Source organism: Callithrix jacchus, chromosome 11 (genome assembly GCF_049354715.1).
Source record: "Callithrix jacchus isolate 240 chromosome 11, calJac240_pri, whole genome shotgun sequence".
Taxonomy (NCBI): Eukaryota; Metazoa; Chordata; class Mammalia; order Primates; family Cebidae; genus Callithrix; species Callithrix jacchus.
In genome coordinates, this window is record NC_133512.1 from 69,283,034 (window position 1) to 69,299,211 (window position 16,178).

The following is a 16,178-nucleotide window of genomic DNA, read 5'->3' on the forward strand; positions in this document are numbered from 1 at the left end:
TGTCTTACCTGCAAATGTCAGAAGAAAAGAACTGCAAAACCTGGCTCTTCTCAACAAAAGGTGGAAACGAGGCTGCATCTGTTTAAAAATCGAGTGGCAAATGATTAGATGTAATATGTGTTCTAGAAACAAATCTAGATATCTCTCCTCCAGTGTAGTCAATGGAAACATCATTCAATCTACCTAAGTAATTTATCTAGTAGCCACTTTTTAAAAAGGTAAAAAATAAATAAATAAATAAATGGCTGGGTGCAGTGTCTCATGCCTATATTCCCAGCACTTTAGAAAGCTGAGGATCACCTGAGGTCAGGAGTTTGAGACCAGCCGGCCAACATAGTGAAACCCCATATCTACTAAAAATACAAAAAATTAGCTGGGTGTGTTGGTGGGTGCCTGTAATCCCAGCTACTTGGGAGGCTGAGGCAGGAGAATCGCTTGAACCCAGGCAACGATGGTTGCAGTGAGCCAAGATCGGGCCATTGCACTCCAGGCTAGTTGAGAAGGGTGAAACTTCATCTCAAAAAAATATACATACATACATTTTTTTATTTAATTATATCCAAAATATTTTAACATGTAACCATTATATTTTAAATTTTTAAAATCTCAAAATCCACTGTGCATTTTATATTTGCAGCACATTTCAAATCATACTAGCCACATTTTGAGTCCTTAACAGTTACATGTGGCTAGTGGCTGCTATAGTCAACAAATCTACATACTATACATATTTAATGGTACAAAATAAACATAAAATGAAATGTTAATGCCAACATTGTGTTTGATTTTTACAACGCCCCACCCCAACAGTGGAGTGGCACTTCTTTACAGTGAAGTTCATTTAGCACTCCTGCCACATCCACGTTTCTTATTTTTAGTCTTTTTTTTTTCATTGGTCCTGATGGCTGATTAATACTTTGAAAAGTATTTACTAAAGTTCTCTGACTAAACAGAACTTCAAATGCTTTGAAAGTATATAAAAAAAGTCATTTATTGAATTTACTGAATTTTTGCTACAGGTATGATCCATGGCAAACATTGGATATATGAAGAAATAATTCGTTAACTCCTCCATGGACTTCTCAGATGAGTATCACTAATACAAACCATCATCGGTTAAGTTTTCAATGGTAAGTCTCATCCTTTGATTATGCATTGCAGGTTCTTTCTCTGGCAAGTGTGTCGACCTTGTGACCTTGTTTTCATTACTTTACACTCTTGTGGCAAGTGAAACATAACACAAGATCACACTGAACTTGTCATTACTGCTTGATCCTGCTATTGAGACACCTGGATATTTAAATCTAGCTTAAAGTCTCGATATAAGCCCCCATACAGGCATTACCAACAACTGTTTTCCTAGTTCCTTAATAACTAAAGAAAAATGCATTGAGAAGATAAGCTTTTAAGATCGTTATCTGAAATATGGTTGAAGATTATGTCCTAATTCTACCCAGCAACTACTATAGACAATGACTGCAACATAGCTGATATTTGCGGGGGCTTTTTTTTTTTCTTCCAAAAGAAATATTCTAAATGTATACCAATACTTTCATTTTAAGTTTTTTCAATCTTATTGAAGGTAAAGAGGATGCATTTCTAAATTACAATGAAAACACGTTAGAATCTCACTGTTTCATTACTTTCTTTTCCCTAGTGTCATAAACAAGAATCTCTCTCACAGGGGATCATCCCCTGCTCGGTCCAACCTCAGTTCCTAGTTTGTTTCATGTCTATTCTCCCCGTAGATATTTTTAACTTCATGCCTGATGCTCATGCATTTGTATTATTGTCATTAATGAATCTTCTTTTTAAAGGTTTTCTCCTGAAACTCAGAAAGAATCCTTTACTAGGAGTACATAGTATATTTATGTCTGCATCTAAGGACTAAGTATTCTACTTATACAACTACTAACATTGGTAGTATTGAGGACTTAAATTTATTTCCAGAAATGCTTTACTTAGAAAATAATTTCTTTATTTTGAGCCACCCCTAAGGCTCAAAACCCTGAAAAGCAAATCCAACAGTGTTTTTGCTGTTTTTTTATTATTGTTGTTGTTGTTTCCTACAAGGCAATGATAGAATTAAATATGCATATGAAGTCAATAATCATACCTTTAGCAAAGTAAACAATCTCTGTGCCTCATTTTCACTTAACTATCTTTATCATGTCATTTTCCTATGGGATATTCGCCAATTTTGTAAACTTCATGCTTTTGTTTCCTAGTAGTTGAAAGCTTGTCCCTGGTATTAATTACTTCATAGAATTTGATTTTTACCACTTGTTTTTTGAGACAAGGTCTTGCACTGTTGCCCAGGCTAGAGTGCAGAGGCACAATTTTAGGTCACTACAGCCTCCACCCCCTAGGCCAAAGTGATCGTCCTGCCTCACTCTCCCAAGTAGCTGGACTATAGGCATGTGCCACCATGGACAGCTAATATTTGTATTTTTTTATAGAGATGGGATTTTGCCATGTTGCCCAGGCCGGTCTTGACCTCCTGGGCACAAGCAATTAGCCTGTCTTGGTCTCCCAAAGTGCTGGGATTATAGGCATGGGCCACTGTGACCTGCCTCCCATTGCTTTTTTAAAATCTTCATTCTTATACTAATAGGTATATTTGTACTTTGTTTTTTCTGAAGGAGAATAAGCTGATCTAACTATACCTTAAATCGAAGTTTATAGTTCTTTTTTCCCCAATTCTAACTTGGAATGCTCATTTTTTACATTTATTTTTCACAGTCAAGTAAACATCTGACCTTGTTACTGTTTTCTCTCTTTCTCTGACCACCTTATCAAAAAGTAGATGTTTCTGTCTTGCAACTTTTCTACCTCAGCTAGTAGCCTGTGCTTAGAGATGTTTCTTCTTTTGCAATTAGTTTTCTTTTATAAACGGTGTACACATAAATTAGAATTGAAAGAATAACAGATTTGAATAGGAACTACTTAAGTGTTTTTTGCTTTGTTTTTGTCTCTTTTTTTTTCACCATTTACTTCTGTTGCCCGGATGGCAGTTAATTAAATAAGGTTTTTATAAAACAAATATTTCTCTGAGTCATGCAGTAAGGGCTAATTCCTTATGATTAATCTTTACAAATCCCATCACATTGAACAGACATTTACTAAGCCTATATACAAATAGTGACTCTGAACTATGTTTTGGGAATATAAAGGCAAGTAAACACACACCCTCAACTTTCAGAACACTGTCGACATAATGGTGGGTTTATGGGAAAGGGAGGTGGATTCATTGTGCTGACCACAGAACAAATATTCTTACCTGTACCATTAATCATGTCACAATAACTTTCCCAATAGGAGAGATTCCTTAGGAAAAAAAAAATAAACATTCTCATTTAAAGAACACCTTTCTTATATTACTTTTCCCAGTATAATTCAATACCTCTGTTAATATGATACATTCAGATGTGACAAGTACTAAGTTTAAGACATTTTCTAATTCTTTAAATGTTCTGTTTGAACCTTTTATGTTATTGCAAAGTGCCTGATGCCATTAGGTGGCCAGATCATGAAATAAAAACTGCGAAGTGTTAATTAGAAATATCTTGGAATAAGAAAAAAATTAAAAACATTTATCAGAAACTTAGATTTTTACGTAGGGGAGAATTTTTTTCCAGTGGGATATATGAATTACTCAGTAATATAAGCGTTCAGAATGAATAGAAAGAAAGTGTTAAGTCAGTAACTGATGTAAGCTCGGTATAGGGCAGGCAGAAGTGGGGAAGAAAGCAGCAGATGTTTGGATCAGCAAACATGTAGATTATTAATTTACATTCCTGCCCCTTCCCGCATTTAATTCTCACATGGACTTGTATTAAAGTACGAAAGAGTTTATTAATTTATACTTTGGCATATAAATAAGCTATATTTATCTGAAAGTGATAAAAACAATGTAGTTTCCCTGCATCCTCAACCACTTTTTGGTGAAGGAGAAACTTATTTTCCCACTCCTAACAAACAGTAACATATTAAGACAAGCCGTCGTTTACTTATTAACAAAATAAATGATGAATCACGGTCAGTCTTGCCATGATGAGTTAAATCAACCTTATCATAATCTCAAAGTAATGTGAAATTCTTACTCTAATTAGGAGTGCTTAGCAACTCCCCTCCGCATCCCTCTGTAAAATTAAAATAGAGTGAAATGCTTGCTTTTCCTCAATATAAAAAATCACTGTGATTTCCTCTTAAATGAATACTTAGAAGTGTTTTTCTTTCTCTCTGATTTTTCTACAGAAATATGTAATGTGGACTCTTCAGAAGTAAAAGTACTCCACTAATATTTAGCTGTTAAATGCAATTAACAGATAGACTCAGTTTGAGGTAGGGGTTACTTATATTAATAAAAACATTTCGTCTCTTTAAGTTTTGATCACCTTATTCTTTTTCAGAAATAACTGGTCTAAGACACAATTGTTAACTTGATGGAGAGGAAAGCTTGCTCCCTTGATATTTATCAGGGTTCTTCCTAGTTTAAACATGTGATAAATTATAAATCCTTTAGATGAATAGGCTGGAGTTAGGGGAAAAAACGGAAATAATGGCTTATGAAGTTGATTTGTTATTTTACCACTTCAAAAGTGGCATATTCTTTATTTTCCCATTTTGTATGTACATTGTAGAACTGTACTTGAAATATTCATTCAATTTTTGCATTGATGAACATTAAAACAGTTATTAATATGGAACATTATTTAAAGACTGTAGGGTGAATGTCATGAAAGCACTTGCTTGGATTCATTAAGCTCCCATCTTTATAGCTATTTAGGTCATGCCATTGGAATCTAAAATTTGATATGCTCAATTTAAAAATGAAAAAGTTTCTATCTACTAGGCAATCAGTTGATGTGCTGAGTTTTTTTTTCCCATTTTCATTTATTGTTATCTGATTGTAAGAATAATTGTACTGTAATGCTGGATATGTAGCAGAGATGAAAAAGTGGTCCCTTTGGGGTTTTCTTTATGTAAAATAACCTGTGCAGAAAGGTAAACCAAACCCTAAAGTAGAGCTGATAGTCAGCAGCGATGCACTGGTGTGAACGCACCAGTTGCCACAACAAAAGGGTTAATACCTAGTAGAACAGGAGTTTCCAGAGCTGAAATATAACTAGGTCTGTTCTATAGGTTGATGTCTCTGTCTTATAAGGTGTTAAATGAATACCATTCCTGCTTAAGAGTACCCTAGTAACATACACGCACGTCTTACCTGAATACTTACCTTTTACCTTTATAAGTGTCAATTACGGCAACTTTGTTTATGTTATCTTTTCCATTGAAAACTTTATAAACTCCATCTGCAGTATTGTTGTACTGAAAAGATACATATGGGGAAAACTTACTTATAGAACAAGTCATTGTCAAAGCTATAAAATATATAACTCACTTTCACATTTCTCAATCACTGGTTACTCATATGACTTGAAGTATATCTGCAATACAGTTTTTAAACTGGCCTTAGAATTTTTTTGTGAGGTTCCTAGAAATAAGTACTAAATGTTGAGACAAAGAAGATACATATCAGAAGCTGACAAGAGGTGAACTTTAACACTCCTTGTCACAATTAAGCCAATAAGTACATTTTGATCACTATTCTTACTATGTTGAGGTGAGGGACGTTGAGCAAACCTATAAGAACAATGATTTCTACAGGTATTCTAAATGTTATGATCATTAATAAGTGGTCACTAAAATGATAAAATGAGCATCCAAAATTTAAAGCATTAGCCAAAGGATGAGTATTGAGTTAAAATGAGAACGCATTTGATTCATTGTGGCTTTCTACATTCATATTTGATATGTAACCTTGTAATCCTAACAGTATCTAAAAGTAAAACAGTAACAATAAACTAGAGAACATAATATTCACATGTAGTGCCAAGTAAAATTATAGTCAAACTTCCAATTCAATAGTTAGCTTATCCTATTGTCATTCAAAACATTAGGCTGTAATGAGGTTCACATTTTCCTTAATCTTCCAGCTGCCATTTCATGACATTGGGAACTACTAAAAATTCTTATTTACAAATCCGATTAAAATGAAGTCTGTCAGCTTATCAATACCACTGAGATGTGTAAATCAAGCTTTTAAATATAAATTAAGCAAATTTGTAAGGGGTCTGAAAAGGAGGAATGATGAGTATATTTAAAACAAATAAAAATATGGTATTAAACTTATGTGAAAAGGGAAATAAAAGTCAAAAACTTTTGACTTTTGATCAAAGATTTACAGACTAGCTTACGAGCTAATTTAAAACGAATTGTATATTTATAAATGAGTAGAAACCTGATTAAATCTGTTTCTCAGGTTTAAATTTAATTGTGAAATTCAGATAAATTTTCCAACTAGGAAAGCTGAAGCTATCATGAGAAGGAACTTTTTTAAAAGTTAGGATATATATCTCCAGATCAGCAATAAGACGAATGAGCTAAATTATAAAATTATGCCTTGCCAATTAATTGAATTAAAATATTATAATAGTGCCATTCATATTTGGTACTTACAGGATAAAATAGACCAACTGTGGTAGTAACAGGGTATGGAACCAAACTCAAAAATGGATCTGTATAGCCCCATAACAGTTCCTTCAAACTTCTGGTTTGGAACATAGAAGATTTTGACTTTTTAATAAGTGAATTGAGTACCACCTGAACAAATGCATTTTGATAGACATGGGCTGCAGCCTACCAAAAAAAAAAAAATCACTGTTTAAGACAAGAATGCAATATTACATTTTAACAAACACATAGACTGAAGACCAATATTAGTCTTAATACAAAACTTTTTAAAGCATATCTTTACAATTACTGCCAAATCCTGCCAAAACTCAAAGTGCCATTTGTCTAATTCCTAGATGATTACTCCTCTGCCTCAGTGCCAGCCACAAGAAGACGACATTCCAAGTTAAGCTCAATTTCTGTAATGATACACTTAAAGTGGTCTTTTCAAATACCTAATGCATTAATGCATGTGGGGCTGAAAACCTAGAGAATGGGTTGATAGCTGCAGCAAACCACCATGACACATGTATACCTATGTAACAAACCTGTATGTTCAGCACATGTATCCCAGAACTTAAAAAAAAAAAAAAGCCAGAAGTCTGGTCCCAAAGGCTCTGGAGCCGTAGGTGACAGAAATGGCTCAGTGAACTGTTGCAGGCATGTTCATCACGACGGTAGGTTCCACGTCTAATGGCGCCAGGCTGTCTGCCAGGTACCTGACCAAAGGTGCAGATGGGATGCTGGCCCCCAGCTCCAGGGTGGAGACCCCGGTGTCCCAGGTCAGGGAGGACAAAGAGGACTACGACGTCTTTAATGAGAACGACGAGGAGCACTGACCTCCTCTACTTCAAATTCAGCTTCAGGAAAATGTTTAGGGAAAATAAACTTTAAAAAAAATATATGGGTTTTCTGTTTCTTTTTGGCCTACTTCCAAGAAGATAGTGGTAGGCTACTGAATTTAGATATTTACCTCCGATAAGCAAGGGCTGTTTCACGTAGGATTAGGACGTGCTGTGCATGTGTGGTTTGATACCAGTGTGCTCACGCACAGCCTTTATATACTTTTTAGGATTTTGTGTTTTCATTTTCTATTTTTCTTTAAATGCAGAGTTCATTTTTGCCCCTTAACAGTTTTTGCTGAGTTTGCTGAAGAAACTGTACTTCATCCACATAAAACGCTCTCCTGTTGTGGATGGTGAGTACCAAATGCCATTTATTTGCCATGAGTTTGGAGGGCACCCCTGTTGGCAGACAGCGAGACTGCGGAGTTTTACATTTTTTTTCAGTGGTGCGGTGTCCAGAGTCCCAAGCAAACAGCAGAATTTGACTTTCCAAGCAGTAGACGCCATCAACCTTACTGACTTTATTTTCTCTTAAATTTATGTTGACTGTTGTGATTCCATCACGCTTATATACGCTTTTCTCTCCCCCGTTTTGCTTTGTTTTGTTTGGCTAAAGCATATTCACGCTGGTGCATGTATAGAGACTGGAAAGTTTGGAATGGTTTATTGTTTATGTTAAAATTTGCCTGATTTCTTACAGGAAGCATTTGTAAGTTTCTTTATTATATAGTTGTTTACATGCTTATAAGTCTATCATTTAAAGACAATGAAACAAAGTTGTACTTGTTTCATAAGCATCTTCCTGTAATCTATTATAAAACTGAAATTAAATAATGTTTCAACAAAAAAAAAATAAAGTGGTCTTCTAATGCATTTGATTCTTATAATTTTGTCCCTTTCCAAATGACCATATACCTCCATTCAAAATAATGATATAGGAATACATTTTTTAAACAATGGAAAAATAAGTAAAACCTAATAATCCTAATGATAGGATTAATTACAGCAACTACTAAGGTATTTTAAAATAAATAACGTTGTTTTTTGCCTACTCACTGCCACAGCCAGATTGAGAACCGTGAAGTTGTCATTTTCTGTTCCAACCGATAGTGAAGGCTCAAAGATGGCGCCATTGGGCTGTAGGAAAGAGACTGTATTGTCCTCAGGGTCCTGGGTTACATTTTCCTTGGCTAGATAACGAACTCTAAAGAAACAGAAGTAAACAAAATTCAAAACATTTGTCATGTTAACGTTAGATCTCAAATGTCATTCAACAAATAATTTTGAACATATAGAATATAGCAGATATATGTAAGCAATGGTGTTTAAATGATAAATAGCCAGGGTCTCTAGCAAACTAATCAGAAGGGGTCTTAAACTGTCGAACTGGAAATTAAAATAGGGAGAAGGAATATTTTTATAATGAAAACTACATTGGAAAACACAAAACAGATACAGATTTAGATTGGTCAAGGTAGGGGTGAGGGTTAACCCCAAAGTAGGACCTTAACTAAGTCCACGTAAGTGGTCTTTGTAACAAACAGAAGTTTAGTTAGGTAGAGTAGGGCAGATAGTAGCATGCATAAGAAAGAACACAACATATTTGGGGAAATGCGGATATTTGAGTGTGGTTGGATTACAGAGTAAGAAGAAAGGAGAATAGCAGGAAGAAAGTAACTGAAATAAGCAAGATCTCAAACATAAAAGTTGCATCCAATACCCAAGTGACAGAATTTCTCCCAAAGGCAAGGAGGAAAAAGTACAAGGGCTTCCGCAGGGGAATATTTAGAGCATATTTTCTTATATTAGAATTGTCAAAATACATAGCCTATTCAGCACTGTTTTTTCCATCTTTTTCAGTACTTCAATGATAATTAGAAATAAGAGAATGTAATTTCCATTTTTAAGGGTTATAGAATAACCTCCCCAACACTCAAGTACATCGAATACTTTTGTTAGTTCTAATCTCCTGACTCTAACATATCTAGGCTGCAAAGTACCAACTACATTTTATCAATGTAGTAAAGGGTGATTATTACCAGAAAAATACATTTCACAAGTGGAAGACACGCATTAAGAAATTAGATATACATCATAATTGCACTGTCATATTTGAATGTCTGTGAAGTGAGTAGATAGCCAAGATAAATACTTAAAAAATTGGACTGAATTTTTTAAAAACACATTTCATTCAATTATAATAAAAATGTAAATTCCTATAGGTAGGGGTTTATAAGTGTTTTGTATCTCTAAGCATTCCTGGTATAGAACTAGTTCTCAATAAATATATTTACTAAATACATGTCTCAGATTCTTTAAAAAGAGGATTCAAAGTTGTCTAGAAATATATCTTTAATATAATTTTATTAAAACTATTCTTGAAGTACTACAGACAAAGAATATCAATCTGAAACAGCACTTGGGACAGTTGTATTTTAAATTAGTGTGCATATTACTAATGTTTCAAATCAAAATACTCTAATTTTCAGAAATATGCACATATATTTAAAAAATAGCAAAATTGTCAACCAAATATTACCTAACATGTACTTACAACATTATACCAGTAGATGGCAGTCACTAAAAGAAAAATCCTTAAAACTGAGCCCTGCCTTTAGAAAGTGGTTTTAAAAGGGGAACATAAATACTGATTTTTTTCTTTAAAAGTTAGATTGTATGGAAGTTTTAGAATGTGTTTGTAAGGCCAAGGGAAGCAATTTATTTTATGCTTTTTCTCAAGATTACTTTCTTTGTATTCTTTACAAAGCAAAGTAACTTAAGAAATGAATTATGGGTCTAAGAATATTCTGAAGGAATTACAGCATCTTCATCGAAATGGTGTAGGTAGAATCATACATCAAATCTAAACCCAAGCAATTTTCATGCTTTGATTCAGGTCATATCTAGTCAAAGTGTCATCAAGCCTTCTTTAGCAGTCACTGGCCAAGTAAAGCCTGCGATTCTACTTGAGGGAGGACATTCTCACATACTTCCAATGCCATAGGGTCTTAGGGTATAATTAACTATGAAAAACATGTTTTAGCTCAACACAAACACTATCAAAGTATTCACTTTTTTCTAAAAGGTGCTGGTTGTTTTTCCATTATTTAAGGCATTCACGCAAACAATAAGACTGTTTTGGTTACATGAGACAAGATAACCTGTACTTACTCAGGAATCTCTTTAAAATTGTTATAGAAAGAGCTGTTTATGGATTATAATATTCAGCTGTAAATGCAACTTTCCTTCTCCAACCTTTCCTCCATTGCCTCTCTAAGCAAATCAAGAATATCTAACACATCCCCTTTTTTGTCCCTTAGAGAGATAGGTTAAAGGCTCTAAGAATAAAACGTATATTAGCTGCCAACTACCAGAGAACTATTTCAATGGTATGGTCTCTCATATCCCAAGTAACATATTTAAAAGTGAAAAATATCGCCAGGCATGGTGGCTCACACTTGTAATCCCAGCACTTTGCGAGGCCAAGCCACGTGGATTGCTTGAGCCCAGGAGTTTGAGGCCAGCCTGGGCAACATGGTGAAACCCTGTCTCTACAAAAAAACAAAAACAAAATGAAACAAACAAACCCCATAAAAATGGGCATAGTGACATGTGCCTGTGGTCCCAGCTACTCGGGACGCTGAGGTGGCAGGGTCACTTGAGCTGGGAGGCTGAGGATGCAGTGAGCTGAGATAGTACCATTGCACTCTAGCATGAGTGACAGAGCAAGACCTTGACTCAAAAAATAAATCAAAAAGTGAAAAATATGACCTCCCCTAAACAAAGAAAAAGACAGAAAAAATGATGAGTTCTCAAATTCTACTAATTATTTTCTTTCCTCACATTTACTCAGTTCACTTAGGTTCCATTTCTTAAACAATTATGCTGAGACTCTCATTAGGTCATATGTGCATTCTAGATTTTCAGAGGTAGATATACCTAGGAATAGATATATGTATAATATGTATACCTATGAATATATATACATATATATATATACACCTATGAATATATAAATATATTAGGTACACCAAATAATATTCTTTACAAGATATTTGTATAGACTCTTGCTAATAATATAAAAACTTTATGACCATAAAAAAATTCTCTAAGATTTTTTTATAGCAACAAAAACAGTCTTCATTGACAAAATCATGATTGTCACAGAAGTGCACAGATACAGGAGATTCAGGTAAAACTGCTAAAACAGGACACGTACCAAGGCCCTCTGTGACTTATATGTCATGTGCTATGGTAGTAGGCACTGCCCTCACCATGCCTGTTATTTCATTTTATTTTGGGTGTCAGTTTTCAATCTGGAAGCATAGTAATGCTTTGGAGAGGAAGGAAAATTATACAATCATTGAATAACCAAAACAGATAAGATACTAAAACTATAAATTATAAGAAATCATTAAAAATATAAAATTTTGTGATAAGAACTAATCATGATGCATAACTAGTTGTGATTCTTCCTGAAGGAAAATACACATTTAGGTAACAAATTCTGTAGCAGAACATAACTATGTTTCCGTTAGGGATAAATACCATAAATATATCCCTAATCCTTGGTTAAGGTGGTTTTTAGCACCTCAATCTCCCCCATTTTTCCCTTTTTAGTGAAAAAGACATAGAGTCTATAATCAAAATAGGAGAAAATGTATATAAAAATCCAAGTTACCAGTACCTACATCTGTGTGAACAGGGACAAGTGACCTCACATCCATTGGGTCAGGCATTTTTCATTCACAAATTGACAGATTCTGGCTGATCATTTCCTCTAGTTCTAATATTCTAAGATCCTGTTCCAAAGTGTTAAACTATTAGGGAAGGCAGATGAAAGATATAAAATATTCAGTCTCAACACTAGAAAAAATATAAGAAACTTCTAAATCAATGTAAACATCCATATGACCTGGAAGTTAATTTGAATATAAATCTTCAGTAGGTACTGCAGTTAGATAAAACGAATTTCGCACTGTGGTTCTTGGAATTGTGTGTCTGAATCACCCAGGGTTTGTGAAACTCTTAAGTGGGCCTGAACTCAAGAATCTTTCATTGATTTGGTCTGGGGTGGGGTGTGGGGATTTGCATGTTTCCCAATTCCCTGTTTATGCTGATGCAGCTGTCCCAGCACTTTGCTGTGGCCCAGCTACACTTTGAGAACTGCTGTTAAAATATGCTTTAACTTTTAAGATGTGAAAACATTTTTTTGCTCAGCAGGAATATTTCAAAGTTGTTGAGAATACACGTCACAATAATAAAACACTAACTTCTTAAACATAGGAAATTTATTTGATACTGGTAAGTTTATAATAAAAATCTGTATGTCTTTCCTATATCCCGGCTAATAAATATTTGGATAATGTAAATATCCCATTTATTCAAAATAAATATCTTATCATTAATTTCTCAGATGAGGATTCTATACAAATAGGAAAAATATTTTAAAGTGTATTATTGATAAGAAAATAATAAGTACATTTCAATACAAGGGCATTTGTCAAGCAGAAGACTTCTCAGCAATACATGTTCAAGGTAAGAGTGCTTCGTATTTGTGGGGACTCACTCACCTGTACGTATAAGGACCTTTTTGCTCAACTTTAATGTTGCTGCTGTTCATCATCACTTCCTGTGGATTTTGCACATCAAAGATCCAAAACTGTCTGTAAACTTCTGTGCCTGTTTTAACCCAATTTTTAAAAGCAATTGTACCTTCTTCAAGGACAACTTCCTATGAAAAAGAAAATAAGTTTGGGTTATGTCTTTGTAGTAAGGACAGGCACTTCTGGGAGATTGTTTATAGCCTCAAGTCAGCCAGAATAGAAGGATAAAGCTCGAGTACCTCATTCCTGTGAACCTTTGCAACCTTGCCATACACTTGGAGCAGAAACGTTTTCAGCAAATTGTTATTACAGCAGCCTTGTTAGCCTTTAACCGAGAGAATCAGGGTGTAATACTGAAGACATGACTATTGATTTTAAGGCAAACTTAAGAGTAACCCTTTGAAAGTACTGCAACAGTCAGTAACACAATTTATTAAGCAATTTTTCCGAAGTTCAGCAAAGTTCTTACTGAGTTGAACATTAACTTCTCTGCCCCTATGTTAGATTGATGAAACAAAACACAAAACTGAGTGAAAAATCTAGTGGTATTGTAAGCTTTCCCTTTTCCTTTAAGAGTTGAACACTTCAGGAGATGATACTTAACACTTACTACATTAAGAAAATAAAAAGATCTATGTGAAAAACACAAACTTGACGTGTCATCTTAAAAATCCTGCTCAATCTGGCTTCCCTAACTTTTTTCTTTTTTTGAGACAGAGTCTTGCTCTGTCACCCAGACTGGAGTACAGTGGTACAATCTAGGCTCATTGCAGCCTCAACCTCCCAGACTCAGGTGATCCTCCCACCTCAGCCTCCAGAGTAGCTGGGACTACAGGTGTGTGGCACCATGCCCAGCAGTTTTTGTTGTTTTAGTAGAAACATGGTTTTACCATATTGGCTGATCTTGAACTCCTGAGCTGAAGCAATCCACCTGACCTGGCTTCCCAAAAGGATGGAATTACAGGTATGAGCCACTGCATCCCGCCCCTAACTTTCTCTATATTTGCAACAACCCATTAGCATATGTTTCCAAAAATTACAACAGCCTAACTCATCATTATCGGGTTGTAGTTTTTAAAGAAAAAAAAACAGGACAAGGAAGCTATTCTATTACTCCTTTGTGAAATCCACTAAAAATCACTGATGCCTCTTTTGCTAAAAATAGACAAGTCGAAAATATACAAATAAGAGAATTAAAAATCCTATATTAGGAACTTGATTTCTTGCTTTAGGAGCTTTGAGACCGAGTGGAGTCACCAAACTTCCCCAGGGTCAATTTCACTGTTAGTAAAATCAAGGAATGAACATACATATTCTTCTAGTCTCCTTCCACAGCTTTCACTCTCTGAGCCAGAAGTCTATCATGCTATAGGACAGTGCAAACAAAGGTGATGACAGTATTTCCAATGAAGTTTTGGGAAGAATGCCCAGGTTAAAGAGCTCCAACTTAACCTCAGTGTGCTAGAGGAAGAGGAATACAACTATTTCATGGAAAATGAGCCTAAGAGAACCATGACCACAGGAACATTCTGACCTATTTGTTTCCTGGAAGCATCACTTCACACAATGACCAATTAGGAAAGGACAATGAACATTATCACATTTTCCAGTACAGCACACTGAGGCTCTGAGAAACCAGGTGGCTGGCGGAAGGACAGCCTAGGCAAATAGTACCTGACCCTTACACTCGTCCTCCTTTACCCCATGCTATTATGGTGTTTTTTTCTTATCACCCTCTGCACTTACTTGGTAGAAGTCAAATTAAGTTTTTTATCTTCAAGATATTTTCCTTATTGCTCAATGCAGAGAATAACAGAATTCCTTAGAGAAGAACTGGGCACCAAGTTAAAATGGAATTACAAAATCCTACGCTGCTGTAATCCACTTATAAATGGGTACATCGGACCTGCTAGAGTGATCGAATCTTTATTACTTTTTGCAACAAATTGTCCTAGAAAAACTTATTTGCTCCCCAAAACGCTTATTTCCACACTAAGTCTAATAGTAAAACAAAATTGCTTAAAGTATAATGGATATTCTTCTAAATGTAAATATGTTTGATAAGGATGTTGAAGCTCTAAGCTAAATAGAAGCTGAAAATGGTTAATTTCTCCATTTCAAGACACAAAAGAAAGGAGAACACACACACACACACACACACATTATTATCCTTACAGTATTAGAACCTTAGTGCTCAAAATTCTGAACCTGTTATTTATCAAGTGCCTCTTAAGGTACATATTAGATTTGTATAAGTAGTTACGGTTTTTGCAATTTTGATGACAAAACTCAAAATTACTTTTGCACCAACCTAATATCTTTTAAGAAACTCAATTATTACAGAATTGAAGAGTCTGTGACAGAATGTGCTTGACAGAACTGAATGCCTTCCTAACTCTACAATAAGTGTGCATCTAAACAAAAAAAGACATTCTACATGTATGAGACCTTTTTTCTAAAGGCCATAAATCACTTTTTCATTGAAAGATATCTCCAGCAACAAGTAAGGCAAAGGAGAAACCCAAAGGTTTAAATGAGTGTGTTGGATTTTCAACTGTTAGAATCAGGACCATCTAACCCCAACCATTATTTTTAGAGGTGAAAATTGGGTTCTAGAGAAAAGAGATGTCTGATTCAATGTTATGTGACAAAATTACTAGCAGATAATAGAGAAATCAGGTCCTTCCACTTCAATTTTGTATAGTTTCCATAACACCATGATTTGTTTAGAGACAGAGAAAGATACTGAAATGGAAGGACCTCATTTCTCTATTGAAGTGGAAGTCAAGGTAGGAATACAATGCTTCTGATGCTGCCACTACTCTATGGAGTCACTCCTTGAGTACCAAGACTAAATACGTCACAAGAAACAAAAGATGTTATGTCCTTTGTAAATTTAAAAGAACTTGATTTTACATTTGATTTGGACTGTCTAGCCTATTTTGCAAATATTTTACTCAATTTGAAGTACAGAGCTGAAAAGTATGCACACAGAAAAAGTAATATAATTTAAGGTTTTCTCACTTGGCTAATATGTACCTAAGTATTTGTCCCTGACTACCCAGCCCCAATAACAAATGGATTTCAGCCTGGTAACTCTCACATAGCATGGTCTATAGCTAGGTTGAAAGCACTGACCTTGAAACTTCTATTCTGCTACATTAAGTTGAAAACAGATGTTTGTTGGGACCGTAATATCCTATATGTGGGC

The 16,178-nt window shown here is 34.8% G+C and overlaps 1 protein-coding gene across 16 annotated transcripts in view; it reads right to left on the bottom strand.

Moving 5' to 3' along the window:
- Positions 1-16,178, bottom strand: part of CD36 (CD36 molecule (CD36 blood group)) — a 126,899-nt gene that overhangs the window by 9,731 nt on the left and 100,990 nt on the right. For all 16 annotated transcript variants that reach the window (XM_035253984.3, XM_017975402.4, XM_078343004.1 and 13 more), the window contains 6 exons: positions 12,935-13,095; positions 8,418-8,565; positions 6,523-6,702; positions 5,240-5,331; positions 3,281-3,327; positions 9-78 (listed from right to left, as the gene is read on the bottom strand). In XM_035253984.3, coding sequence (XP_035109875.3) covers positions 9-78; positions 3,281-3,327; positions 5,240-5,331; positions 6,523-6,702; positions 8,418-8,565; positions 12,935-13,095 — 698 coding nt within the window. The remainder of the gene's footprint in view (positions 1-8; positions 79-3,280; positions 3,328-5,239; positions 5,332-6,522; positions 6,703-8,417; positions 8,566-12,934; positions 13,096-16,178) is intronic.